Raw genomic sequence first — 13,720 nt, 5'->3', positions numbered from 1 at the left:
TCGATATGGGTGGGCTTTGCATTTAGATTAGTGCTTGAAACGACCCGACCGACGGACGATGCGCTCCAAGTCCAGTTGGTACTGCATTTGGTAAAATACTATTTCGAGTACGCGTCGGTAGCAGTGTATAATTTATGTGACGATTCTATCCGATGGGAATGTAACCATTCGTTCTGACTCCCGATGACATCCGACAGAGCGAATCCAAACAGGACTCCGCGAATCAATTATATTAGTAGCAGTACGATGATTATGATTAGACCAAGATTGCTTTTCTTTATCCTGTCCGGTTCATCACTTTAATTGATAGACTTACCACTTCTTTGATGTTCTTAGGCAAAAGCAAATCAACCTTCAATCACAAACCTGGGACAGCATCGGTCCCCGAAAGTACCGTGCCGTCGACCCCCACCGGCATTCATTCGTGCCCGTTCCTTCTCCCGGCACCAACGGCGTTGCATTCCGACTGCACCATCGCCGCGTTGTAATTTTTCCGATCAAAAGAACTAATGGATCAAGAAATAAACCGTCGGAATCAAGGAAGAACGATGGATCAAGAAAGGGAAAAGGCATATGCTTTGATGATAGAACACAAGTGTCGTCGGATCATCATCTGCTAGCTTCCTACTGCAACAGCAGGAACTTTTAGCTCTGTACTTCCCATCACTAAGTGGTGTCCAGAAATATACAGAGGGATGACGTGATATATCTTGCGACTGTTTCACGTCAAAAATGAGGAGCACGAGCGCCAGTTCCGGTTGATCTTGTTATCTTTGTTTGAACCGTCGCTACAAGCTCTCCCATTCCAACAGCTGAAGCTCCGGCGCATACAGAAAAAACAAGGAGGCCAACACAAGAATGGAGACGGTAAACGTAGCAAGCGACTTGCATGGATCGGCCTGCCTCTGAACGAGAGCGATGCCCTCTTTCTGACTGCTCTTGGCGGATGCATCATCGAATTGAACGCTCGGACATGTAAGAAACCCGAAGATAACACCAGAGACGGCAGCACTAAGATGCGCCCTGCAAAAAACCATCATCGTCAGAGATCTTTTTTCCTTGCTCGATAATTTCATGAGACAAATTTGTATCGGGAATTAGATGCACCGGACGGGAGATGTTACCAGTTGTCGACTCTCCCAAAGCTGCTCAAAACAAAGCTCAGAACAGTAGCGGCCACCGCCTGCCAAAACATACTTTGTGAAACCTCCTTTGATGTAACATCTTTATTTTGGATTTGGTAGACAAGCCATGCTCCGAGTATGGCAAACACCGGACCCTGTGCAAACAAATTAGTTGTCATATTTGTTGAATCATGCTTTGTGAAGGATGGACACTGTTCTTTAATCAATCTACTCGGTAGATCCATAACCTTTTGCATTTCTCCTAATTGTGCTTCATGCTTTTGTTTGAAGATTAAGAATTTGACCCCAAAAAAAAAAGGGAGAACATAAACAACTGATGGGGCAGATATCATGTTGTATCTCGATGCTATGAGAGAAATCTCAATAAGTATCTCTATGAAACTTGATTAGATGCTCAATCATCAACTAGCTAATTTCAGTAAATCGATAAGCGGGTTAGCAGCAAATTATGAATTGTTGCTTGCATAAATCACATTTCTAAAGCAGTACTAATTAGCTGGCACATGCTTCTGACATTCCCAGTAATGTATAAGAACATATGTGTGACCGTTATGAATTGTTGCTTGCATAAATCACATTTCTAAAGCAGTACTAATTAGCTGGCACATGCTTCTGACATTCCCAGTAATGTATAAGAACATATGTGTGACCGTTATGAATTGTTGCTTGCATAAATCACATTTCTAAAGCAGTACTAATTAGCTGGCACATGCTTCTGACATTCCCATTAATGTATAAGAACATATGTGTGACCGTAATCTAATATCCAACATGATAGCAATCTTTGTAGAGAACAAGCTTCAAATTTGGTCGACTCGCACGCCATCAGAATATAATAGGAATGTAGGTTAAATAGTACATACCGTACCACAAACAGTTAACTCAGGAGTGTGAAGAAAGCTTGTCAAATTGCCACAAATTCCTCCAAGTATGTAAATCAGGAAAAAGGCAAATGGGCCATAGCCTTTACAAACTTCGGTTCCCAATGTAAGAAGAACCCAGCAGCCAAGAGCAACATGCAGAAATCCCGAGTGCTGCAAAGGTCAAAATCAAATAGAGAACATGATACAGAGCTTTATAGACAAAACAAAATTTTATAATATTCAGGTTCAATCAACCGTGAGTTTAGAGAGGAACAACCCAAATGACATCAATAAAACTCTTACCTATTATAATTTTAGCAGAACCTTTGGTAACAGATTAAATTTGTCCAACTATTTGAAGTTTACTTTGTATATATTTATTGCTCCCAATTTTGTTTGTATTAAGGGATTAACTTTCCTGATCCCTAATAACAACCAAAGCACTTTATTTGTTGAGGCTTGTTCGCATTTAATTTTATACATGAATATGATCATTGTTGACTGTCACCACTTTGATCTTATTTGTAGTAGTAGAATAGTGAGTATCAAAATGGCGGACTGTGGATATAGTCAAATTATCAGCTATGGAGTTCCCAATGTTTGATACAGCAGATCTAGTAATCATAGTATTAGCTATATCACCTCATTGGAAGGAAGAAGGGGGTTGGCTGTTTACAACGTGGTTAAGATTCTAATGATATTTCTGTAGCTAATATGAATGTCACTTCTTATATGACTCAAAAACAAACCCTGGAAAATGGTAATACGGATGTCACTTCATCGAAAGGAAGTGCCAAACTGTGATTTCCAAAAGACTTGTTTCTTGACATCATCATCTTGCAAAGAACTCATGCGGCTTGCTGCCATTCAAGAGGTTCCAGAGCATGAGAAATTCATTTTCCTAGGTTTGTGTCTATGGAACAGCATATTTGGTAACGGATGTCCCTACTGCAATGTATCTCTGCCTTGCAATATCTCCTCTAAGATTACAACATCTAAAAGAGAATAGGAGACATATGCGCCTATTCTTTCCTAATAGACAGAGATTACAATAAATTGATACAAAAAAGGTAAACTAAACATTATTATACTAAACCAACCGCATCAAAATCAAATGTTCCACCAGATATATCACTTTGACAAATTATGATATGAAAGTAGCAATTGAACTTATCAAACAACCAGTCAAAATCAAAGTTCATTGCAAAGACTCGAGAATCAGAATTAAACAATGTACCAGAAACATTGGTGTTAATAGTCTCCACCACTCCCCGAGAAGAATCAACTTGTTTATCTTTGCTCCATAGATCAGAGGAAGCGACAAGTGCTCTACCTCTGAACTAACTGGACTTGCTATTTCAAATAAGAAAACAGCAATATTTATTGCAGCTAATAAGCTTCTGCATTCATTAAAACAATTCCAGTTAGCCATCTACCCATTAAAATTTATAAACAAGTTTTCAACAGTTATTTTAGAACAAGAAACAATAGATATTCAAGAAAAATAGTGCTGTGGAAGAAAATATTATACATGCTGATAGTTCAACACATTATTATGCCAAGTTGTCATAAATAAGGGCATTCTCTATGTCCAGTAGAAGTAAACAAAAAGAAGACTCACATTAGATAAAGACCAGAAGCTTCATCATCTGTTGATATACTTGGTGTATTAACTTTACCAAACAGAAGTGAGTCAGTTCTATCATCCGTACTCCCTTCATCCTTAAATGTATACTGTTCCACAATCGCATCTTCTTTTTCGTTGTTTTTTCTCATGGCAGAGATTGGTATTTTTACAGGATTTCCTTCTGATGCATCTGCAGGAGAATCAGGCAACCTGCTCTTTTTTGTGTCTATGTCAGGTAAGAACAAATTTCTCTCAGTATCTCTCATCGAATAAATATGCCAGAAGAATACAACATACATGATACATGCAATAACTACAAAAAACTATATGTGCATTTGGTATTTGACAAGATGTCCAGAACAAAAACCAGAGAAGAAAATGAGCAATTGGACCCAATATCACATTTGAAGGTCAAATATGCAGTGGACCATACTCAGTATCTTTTAACAATTATGATAAATTTATTAAGTCTTGTAGTTCCCATTTTGCGTTAGTTCAAATGCCAAAGTACACATATGGGCAAGAAAGCAATTTATTATCAACTATCATACAAATAAAAAGTAAAACAGGTTAAGCAATTTTTAACATTCTAAAATACCTTGTCATGCTACAGTAAATTATGTTCAACATTCCTGACAGAATTATTATTATGAAAATGAAGACCCACTGTTCAAACTGAGTAGTATCTCCCTCAAACTTTAACTAAAATCAACAGATTACTGCAGGCCCCTATACTACAGATACTGGATGTACTCTCTTGGGCGACTTCCCAGCAACCAAACACATCAATTAAAATGACTACAGTATACTGCCCAAGAAAATTTGGAATGAAGCCCAAAGCAAGCATTAGCCGCAAAAGAAAAAGAACACATACAAAAGCTATCAAGAAACAGGAACAAGTGAGTTAAGAATGACAAGGATTAGAAGCACTATGAGATAAAACATCAGCAATCCTTTTGATGAATCAGGAGCTAAAGAAACCATGAGACAATATGTCCACATAAGAGCATAAAAACATGTGTCTTCATTCATAAGATAGAGTTCCAAAAATTTCTTGGAAAAAATGATATTATTAATAAACTTTTACCACAAACTAGTACACTGAAAGGAAGAGTGATATGGAAATCATAACAAACGATTCTCGGTGGCTTGGATCAAGTCAGGCTCAGGTTGGTCAAGTTCAGATAGATCTGGCAGCAGGTCAGTTAATCATGTATTATAGAAAACAACTAGCTACACCTAGCAGAGGTCAATTCGAGTCTCACGATTTAGAAGAATTATGTCACGACCTGATTCAACTAGACCAGCCAGAGAGCAAAGTTTCATGACTTGGACACAGCCTGTAGGCTCAAGGAGTTACGTAAAATGGGCCAGATATCAATTGGGTGGAAGGTTCGTACGACTCAAGGCCACCAATAGTAAACAAACAATAATTGCCAAATCTTGCAGTTTTATTTCAGATACACTAACAATGAGCCTCAAGCCTTATCGCTCCAATAATTTTCTTGAAATATGTCTCTACATAAGTTGCAAAATTACCAGATAATTGGCTGAAATAGTTCTCCAATGAATTTAAACCAGTCTCTGCTTTATAATCATCAGTTGCATCGATGTTTTCCGTAACTTTGCCGATAGATTCTGAGGAAGAATTTATCATATCCTGCCTTCTGCTGTGAAGAGTTTCAGAATCACTTGCAGATGTGCAAGAGTTAAGCTGCTTGTTCATGTCATTCTGAAGCTTGCTAAAATAAGCATCCAGTGTCTTAAGTTGCTTCTCAATGCTAGCTGCTGGAGTTCCGGAGGAATTTGAGCCATGTTTGTCCCTCTGATGTCCCCCTCCAGAAGTAGACTTCCCTCGGATGCCCATGCTGTAAAACTTGAGAGTCGGCACTTCTTTGGAACTTCTATATGGCAAAGGGAAAAGATTAAACACACAAAATGAATTTGATCTTTCCCCACTCTTTCCTTTTAAAGGTATCTCTGCTATATGATATACAGTATGCCTTTTTACAATTCGACAGGCGCTACAAGACGATAAGCACATCTTGTGACATGAAAGACAAGAGTTGACCGAGTCTCTTCCAATCTGCATGAGTACTTTCTTAGCAACTTGAATCTGGTCCTTACAGGACAGTGGAGAACATATAGGAACTGAAGCCATTATAAATCTGTCTAAACAAGTATGGTCAGGCAATCAGTATTTAAATTCTCCACCCATGTCCCTCGATCCATCTGAGTTGTTTAAGGCTATACAAGCTACCGGATCTGCAGCCATATAAAGAAAAGCACAACTGTTTTGTAAGATCTACAAGTGCCTTCCTGCATGCAAACTGAGTAATAAATTTCATAAACATGCTAACACTTGATCAATATTTTCAACTTAAGCAGATAGTTTCGTAAACAAACAACTTAAGCAGTTGCTTTATTGCTAACGCTGATGAGGGAAAGAGCAATGGTTCATGTCTCAAAAATATTGTACCAGAAACTTCGTCCTCCTAGTTCGACACTATCCGAAAGGCAGGTCAGATAATGGCAGATGGACCCCCAACCCCCTTGGTAATGTATAACGAGAAGGAAAGAAGTTAACTGGATAAAATCTAGGGAGTGTGTGTATCTGGGCTATAATGAGAACAACAGTGAGTAAATCAAGTTAAGTTATGAACAGCATGAATATTCTTATGTAATGTATGCAGTTACTTATATCAGTAAGGGTACCAAAGATGTTTTCTTCATGAAATTCATATTTCTCAGTCAACGGTTAGACATTCAATGAAGAAGACACTTATACTAATTTGTAATTCTCCTTTGGACATTGGAAAATTGATGGTATTGAAATGGCAAAAGATTGGTTCCTACCAAGGATGAGAAAACCGTTCTTATCTTTACTAGTATGCTGTCTTATTTAAATATAGAAGAAACTCCTACACTGACATGGATCCGAGAGCGGCAGGAGTAATAAACATGTTTTACTTCCCACCCAATTCTTCTTTTTCCGAGAACCTTCAGTGATAGTTGCAATTAAGGCGCCAAAACAGAAATCACCATTATATTGAGAAGAGTTAAATGGATCAGAAGAACAAAGTAAGCACTTATTGCAAGGAGAACTTATCGACGGAACATAATCAATCAAACGAAAAGTGGATGTCGGCTGGACTCAAATGACCTCCCAACCGCTGTATGACGCAGAGTTTCAAAGGAAACCCTTGATGCATCATCTTTCACCGACTTCAAACACATTTTCTTTGGTTAAGCATACTACAACAATTAGATTCCACGATTTATGAAGGGAAAAAATGAATTCAAGTGAAAGATGGATGAAGAACTTGACAAGCACTTACTCAACGCTGGTGAGCAGCAGTCACAGTATCCGCAGGAGGAGGAGGAGGAGGAGGAGGAGAAAATAGGACTTCGGCATCGAGCGACTCATCCGACCACTTTTGCCGGCCACAGTATCAATGATGGTCTTCTGGTTCTCAGAGGCTGGTTTCGGTGCTACGGATGGTGGGGTTTACGTAGGCAGCAGGACCCTCAAAAGAGATGAAGGTAGGATGAGTGCGACGGCGAATCGGGGCGGGGACCCTTATCGCAGGGCGGCCCAATCCCGCCGCCACATTCGGCGCTCGTGGACCCCAGCCACCCTATTCAACGGAGAGGAAGACACCCACGCACGCCCCGTGGGGAGAGGAAATGCGCCAAGACGAGATGGAGGATAAGCATCCATGACCACGGAGAAGCATCGACAAATCGGAAAGATGGGAATCTGTCGGAACTTCCCCTTTAATTCTCCGCTTGTCTTCGACGTCGTTTTCGACGCCTCATCTGCAATTGCTTCCGATTGCATGCCCGTAGGATCCACCGACGGGACCCGGTATCAAATCCAGGGCCGAGCGCGATCCAAGCAAGCTTCAGCTACAGCGCCCGATCTGATGTCAACGATTAGGGAGCCCATCGAGGAATAATACCCATTTCGATGTCGATGGATTTCGAGATGTCCTGATTAAATTTAAATAAAAAATTGTGATATATCCAAACAAACCCAATAAACATTCAAAAATCCAAAAAATTGTTCTAATAAACAAACACACAGTGGCCACGCAACAGCAACAGCAACAGCAACAAATACATGCACTGTTTTTATCATGGAAATTCGATGGGCAAATGATATCGTGACGAGATATCCTCGTAAAACAACATGTAAAAGCATTAAAGATTTGAAGTATGTATGTAACCAAATCGAAATCATCGGCACGAGCAAATGTTTATGAATAGTGAAATTATCAGAATGAAAGAGAGATTTCTAAGCGACAAGATCATTTCAATCGAGAACTGTGCTGCATAAAAAGAGCCAAGTAAAATGATTAACTTACGCCGACCAAAATTATTGGCAAGATCTCTCTTCTCGAAACGACGATCGTAAACAAGAAAATAAATGACATCGGAAGTACCTAACACATGTTTGACGTTATGTCTCTATGGCAAACGCCTAGTTTTAGGTTAATTAAGTCGGGCGTCAAGCGGCACATAAGGCTTCATACGAGTTCAACAACGGAACAAGTGAAAGGATCCATAATTTAGGCAAGATGGGAGTGTAAGGTTGCTCATAACGACGAATAATTAGGAAAAAGTTAGGGAGCGGAACCTTGATTCTTGATCTCCATTTGCTCGACTCCAGAGTAACCCGAAATCACAAGGGGTGAGAAAAAGAAAGAAGGGCGCTGCCTCAAGAATCGCAAATCGCACAAGAGTCCATCTTGTCGTTGCCGTTCCTTCCGCTTCGTCTTGAGATTGGGAAACACCGTTCGTGACACCTTATAGCTAATCTCGGCGTGGTGAGTGACATGGAAGCCGAGGAATCCATGCCCGTCGTTGTTTGGACGGAAGCCCACGGAGCGACGCCGCCATTGGCCGTCTCCCGTCGCGTCTCCCTAATCAACCTGTGCGTTCTGTTGCCGCCTCATCATATCGGAGTTAGAGCAGCTAGCATTTCTTGATAAGAGCCCCCCCGTTCAACCATGAAATTAAATAGAACAATCTATCAACAGAAGCAAATAACCAAAAAGATTCTTGATCACAAACTATTAATAAAAGATGGTTATTTTTTTTGTGCTAAAAGGTTAACTTGAGATCTCAATATAAAAAATATTAAATCTATCTGAAGAATTGCTGGTTTTTAGCTTTCATAACACTATCACAAGCACCTCACAAAATTGATTCTCATTAAGGGATCTAACTCGAGATCCGAAGAATAGTTCTCAAAGAAACACCGACAGTCCATAGATCAGAGCATTGAATCCCAATGCTAGCTTTATATTTTTCATGTCATACAAATTTGTGGAGCAAAACAAAACAAACAGTTTTCGCATTACACTGACTGACATATAGTAGAGGATGATAGCACAAGAAAGAGAGAAAAAAAGACAAATGAAGAGTTTGTGATCGGTGGGGGAAGGATCTGTTTGTGCACTCCAAATAAATATGATACACAAAACATGGACAGAATAGACTGGAGAACCAAATGATAGCAACACAAGATTTCACATGTACCTTTGCAGCAAGACCTTTAGCAGCAAGCTCCTGCAATGTGGTCTGAATAGCTCCTGGGTGTCTTAGTCCACATGGCAACCACAAGCTGTCACCGGAATTGTGGAAATGCATGGCATCTTGAACTTTCCGGACTGGTTCAAACAATACATCTTTGACCTGTTCAGTCAAAAGCAGCAGAGTCATCCCTCTGAGTTCTTTGTAAGATTTGAAAGAAGATCAAGACCACTTACACAAACAGATATATCTTAGCCAGGAAATCCTTCTGTTCGGCAAGCTAAGTTCACAAAATCACTTTCGCTCAAGTTATGAGGGGTATCTCCTAGATGAACCTACCAACCAAGCAGTAGTATGAAAATATCAAAAAGATGAAGTGACCTGTAATTCCTGAGGTCTTCGTAAACTGAGACTAATGCCAAAGAATGAAGTGAAAAATGTAGCAAAAAGTCACAACAAATAAGGAATCCTAGTGACTTATGTCAGTAAAAATTTATAGTAAAAGGTTGCCAATCAAGTGATCCTAGTAACTTCTAGCAGTGTTCTGGTCATTATAGTCAATACCTTGAACATATGTTGCCTGCCTTTTAGGTCTGGAAGAGGAATATAAATCCACTTGTCAAAACGCTGTAGGATTGCCTGTGCTTCACAATTATAAGCAATAGCAATTGATGATTCCGATAACTTTAAAAGCAACTACCAGCAAAAACTAATAAAAGTGTCTAGGCCAGAGCATAGGGTGCATTTGTGGCGGCAAGAATGAGGACTTTCTGATCATTGTTTCCTACACCCTGCAAAAACAGAATCATATACAGCATAACTTTTGTTCCGAAGTCAAATATTTCCAACACAATTTCCAATTCAATTTGTATTCCGAAGCCAAAATTTTACGTATGAAACAGCAAATATTTTTATCCAGAAGAAATCTTATTAATTTACAAATATTATACACGGAGGAAGAACGTGATATACAATATGACCAAGGATTTAAAACCTGTTAGACCCATCGTGGATACGCCCCTAAGGGGACAATTTCAGTCAAATTGGGGCTAACAAAATTTTAGCCTCATGCCAGTTCAAAGACTTAACTGGCCCAATGTCCTGAATCCTACAAGTTAAATTCCAGCCGTATCAATATACCATACCAGTCCAAATGGCAAGCCGCTATCAGGTGTTAACAGCATTCAAATCCTTGATTGTAAGGAGACGTGAAAAACACATATCATAAACCACTTGAACAACCAAGCAACTCCAGTTGTTCCTTTTTGTATAAAAGTAAGATCAATACCGATAGAGTTATATCTCATAAAATTACATTTAGTTGATCATGCATATGAAGCACTGATTTGCTTCATAACCTTGACAAACAAGGCACAGATCAGATATGCAACTAATGTTATGTAAAGTTACCTGCATCTGCACAAGGAAGTTCTGTCTTGATTCTTCGAGAAGCTTCAATTTCATTGCCTTCTCCACGTTGGCCACAAAAAGAATCAATTTCATCTATAAAAATTATTGAAGGAGCATTTTCACGAGCCATTTGGAAAAGGTTAGAAACTAGCTTTTCACTTTCACCCATCCATTTTGAAACTAGATCTGACGAAGATATACTGCAACAGTTCAATCAAATATAAGATGTCTACATATTTTTCAAGATACTTGTCCATTAAATTATTGAGCATCTAACCCATTTTCAACAGTTCAATTGACTCATATTTGTAAATAGAAAATAACCTGAAAAACGTTGATTCTGCCTCTGTTGCAACAGCCTTTGCCAGGTATGACTTTCCAGTTCCAGGTGGACCAGACAAAAGAAATGCCCTCCATGGCCTTCGTTTGCCTACAACATTCAGAAAAAGGGTAATTTACTGATTTAATTCGTTTTACAATTAAACAAATTCAAAGAACTGTCGTTGGATAAATAAAGACGAATAAGAATGAGATTGTAAACAGCTGCAACAGATGTACGCATAAAAGATATTTGATCTACAAATACAAAACATCAGGAAAACAACATGCACCAGAAATAACTAAATACCATGAAGAATACATCTTTCACGTGTGTTCGCATAATACATCAATCTTTTGGATATGTCTCAAATGAACACCACCAGTGTCATGTCTATAAGAGAATTTTAGCTAAAAGCAGACTTTGATCTTCAATTTACCAATGATTCTTGTTCAATATTGAGAACAGCAGAGATGGAAAAGCCTTTTAATTTCTAAGTTCAAAAGCAGGTACCATTCAGCGGAACTTAATTACAGATTTTGTAACAGTAAGATTTCAGTAATATGCTATTTCATGAATCAAGATCGCATTATTTCAGCATTTCCATTGCTTAATCTTTAAATGGATTCATTAACTAATCCACACATTTAAGAATAACATGAAAAAGAATTCATATGGGCACTATCTAACATCAACAGTACAGAACAGGGTTGTGAAATGATCAAATCCAGATAAGATTGGGGTTCAAAGAATTGATGCAATTCAATCAGATATTATCATGTGAATCATCAAACTCAAACCCCTGAATCCCAGAAACCTCTCGAATGGGCGAAGGTAACAGAAGAGTAACAGGACAAGAGAAAAGGGAAGGATGATGTAGAACTCTGGTTTCATTTTTCATTTTACAGCACTCTCGACGTACACATGGAATGAAAATTGACTTCATAAAGAAGTTAAATTTCTTTTTTCTACCAACTTTTCTCGTAAGTTCTGTATTGTCTTTCCCCTTTTGTCAGTCACTTTTTCTCCTCACTGTATTCAATTGACACGATTCAAAAACCATTAAAAGTTAACTACCTCTATGTTTCCATTCTCACATCATTGTTAAGATTTGAGTAACACTATTAGTTATATTCCGAGTCATGCTTATTCCTATTTCAGGCTTCCTCAAAGAGATTAATTATCATCGTTTCTTATATCATAGGAAGGATACAGAATTTTGTTAGGCAGTACGTTTTGAATACTGCATAAAACAAAAGAACCTGACAAGCTGAGCACAACGACAAAGATTTCCTATCGGAAAAATGATCTATAAATTTAGAATTTCAATACAAATTGTTAGTGTACCAGAAAATAGGTCTGAACCAATAGCTTGCATCTTTCAAAGATGGCAAAAGAAAACAAACCGGTGAAGAATTGAGGGAACTTGACCGGCAAGATCACAGCGTCCAGCAAGGCCTGCTTGGCGCTCTCCAGCCCGGCGACATCGTTCTACTTCACGCTGGGGCTTCTCCGTTATGATAGCAGTAGCCAGCTCGGACCTGGGCTTCGCCTGATCGGGGTCCTCGCCGCCGTTGCCGTCTCCATTCTTTGGCTTCGTCTTGGGCCTGGTGACCACGGCCGCGTCCCCGTTGGAAGCGGGTCCGGTGCCGCCGCCGTCGAGCACGGCGCGGACGTCCTCAGCGCGGCGGAGATACTCGGTGAACTTCTGGGTGATGGCCTCCTTGATCTTGGGGTTCTTCTCGTACTTGAGGTGGTGCGGAAGTACTCGAGGGCGTTCATGTAGAGAGGGAAAGCCTTGACGTAGTTTTCCGCATTGTCCACCAGCACCGCCTGCTTCACATACTCGATCGCCTGCTCCTTGAAATTGCTATACATCGCAATCACACCTCCGCAAGCCCCCCGATCGATCGTAAAGGGCAGAGAGCGGAGGGATCGGAAAAACCACAGAGATCAACTCCAACCCTAAGAGATTTTGTCGATCGCCGAGAAAAAGGAAAACCCGAATAAGTCGACTCGGGACCGAAATGGATTAGCCGATTCGAATGGCATCGAGAAGGCTCCGATGTGTGTCGCACAGAGTCGGAACCGCTTTATGACCCGACATAAGACTCGCCTCACTCACGTCTTAAATAGCTGACGTGGCGAATACGTTGATGGGGCGTAGTTTATGGACTCGGGTCGGGCTGATTAGATATGGCGAATACCCTTAGCATTTGAGGCTTTAATTTTTTTAAAATTATATTAAGATTTTTGTATTTATAAAAATAAAATATTTAATTTATTTCTTTTCATATCGTTTACATACTCAATGATAAATTAAGATAAAATCAATATATACTCAATGATAAATCTTATAATATTTTTATCTACAGAAACGATTATGTGAAGAAAATTAAAATTAAATATTTTATTTTTATATAAGTATAAAAAATTTATTATAATTTTTAAAAATAAAATTAGTCTACTTATATCTAATTCTAAATTGCCGTGACACACAACTCCTAACCGGAAAGACATCATGTTAAGCCCTCCCATATATATATATATATCCGAAATTACTTATAACAGGGCCCAAAACCGGTCGGATTAGCTTTAGATCATAATCCTAAGCCCATGGAGTCACCATATGAAACAGGGGATATAAGCTAATCTCACATGTTCACAGGTAATATGAATTTTATGCAGCTGATATGTGTTAGACAACTTTTGCTTACAGCTGCATGAACATAGTGAGATACGAATGTGGTGCTTCTCGTATAATGGGCATGCATGTCGAGTGGCAGCCGACGCGGATACTTCCGGGGAAAACATAGAG

General features: G+C 39.3%; 2 protein-coding genes across 3 annotated transcripts; both read right to left on the bottom strand.

The window, feature by feature from the left end:
• Window positions 1-551: 551 nt before the first annotated feature.
• LOC135614620 (RHOMBOID-like protein 9, chloroplastic) lies at window positions 552-12,918 on the bottom strand. Of its 2 annotated transcripts, XM_065112155.1 has the most exons (14): window positions 12,309-12,918; window positions 10,908-11,013; window positions 10,584-10,783; window positions 9,738-9,964; window positions 9,410-9,508; window positions 9,180-9,335; window positions 8,275-8,621; window positions 6,974-7,628; window positions 5,175-5,900; window positions 3,630-3,861; window positions 3,246-3,408; window positions 2,009-2,179; window positions 1,125-1,279; window positions 552-1,023 (listed from the first exon to the last, which is right to left on the bottom strand). In XM_065112155.1, the coding sequence occupies exons 9-14, from the start codon at window positions 5,794-5,796 to the stop codon at window positions 789-791; spliced, it is 1,578 nt and encodes a 525-aa protein (XP_064968227.1). In that variant the 5' UTR covers window positions 5,797-5,900; window positions 6,974-7,628; window positions 8,275-8,621; window positions 9,180-9,335; window positions 9,410-9,508; window positions 9,738-9,964; window positions 10,584-10,783; window positions 10,908-11,013; window positions 12,309-12,918; the 3' UTR covers window positions 552-788. The 2 variants fall into 2 exon arrangements, with proteins under 2 accessions (XP_064968227.1, XP_064968226.1); XM_065112154.1 differs by having other exon boundaries at window positions 9,738-10,783.
• On the bottom strand, window positions 9,896-12,780 carry LOC135613816 (protein SUPPRESSOR OF K(+) TRANSPORT GROWTH DEFECT 1-like). The gene is made up of 5 exons (XM_065110843.1): window positions 12,700-12,780; window positions 12,309-12,649; window positions 10,908-11,013; window positions 10,584-10,676; window positions 9,896-9,964 (listed from the first exon to the last, which is right to left on the bottom strand). The coding sequence occupies exons 1-5, from the start codon at window positions 12,778-12,780 to the stop codon at window positions 9,896-9,898; spliced, it is 690 nt and encodes a 229-aa protein (XP_064966915.1).
• Window positions 12,919-13,720: the final 802 nt, after the last annotated feature.

The sequence above is a fragment of the Musa acuminata genome, chromosome BXJ2-6, assembly GCF_036884655.1.
Source record: "Musa acuminata AAA Group cultivar baxijiao chromosome BXJ2-6, Cavendish_Baxijiao_AAA, whole genome shotgun sequence".
NCBI classification, from domain to species: Eukaryota; Viridiplantae; Streptophyta; class Magnoliopsida; order Zingiberales; family Musaceae; genus Musa; species Musa acuminata.
Note: the sequence above shows the minus strand (reverse complement) of the source record. Positions and strands in the feature narration are given on the sequence as shown.

What these genes read in the sequence shown, in the direction of transcription:
- LOC135614620 (XM_065112154.1), bottom strand. Translation starts at nt 5,796, where the DNA reads ATGGCTTCAGTTCCTATATGTTCTCCACTGTCCTGTAAGGACCAGATT. An exon ending in CTATTTCAGCCAATTATCTG is followed by an intron (nt 3,862 to 5,174) that starts GTAATTTTGCAA and finishes TACCTGACATAG; the next exon opens with ACACAAAAAAGAGCAGGTTG. An exon ending in AGTTAACTGTTTGTGGTACG is followed by an intron (nt 1,280 to 2,008) that starts GTATGTACTATT and finishes TTGTTTGCACAG; the next exon opens with GGTCCGGTGTTTGCCATACT.
- LOC135613816 (XM_065110843.1), bottom strand. Translation starts at nt 12,780, where the DNA reads ATGTATAGCAATTTCAAGGAGCAGGCGATCGAGTATGTGAAGCAGGCG. An exon ending in ATGCGGAAAACTACGTCAAG is followed by an intron (nt 12,650 to 12,699) that starts GCTTTCCCTCTC and finishes CACCACCTCAAG; the next exon opens with TACGAGAAGAACCCCAAGAT. An exon ending in GCAGAATCAACGTTTTTCAG is followed by an intron (nt 10,677 to 10,907) that starts GTTATTTTCTAT and finishes TAATTTTTATAG; the next exon opens with ATGAAATTGATTCTTTTTGT.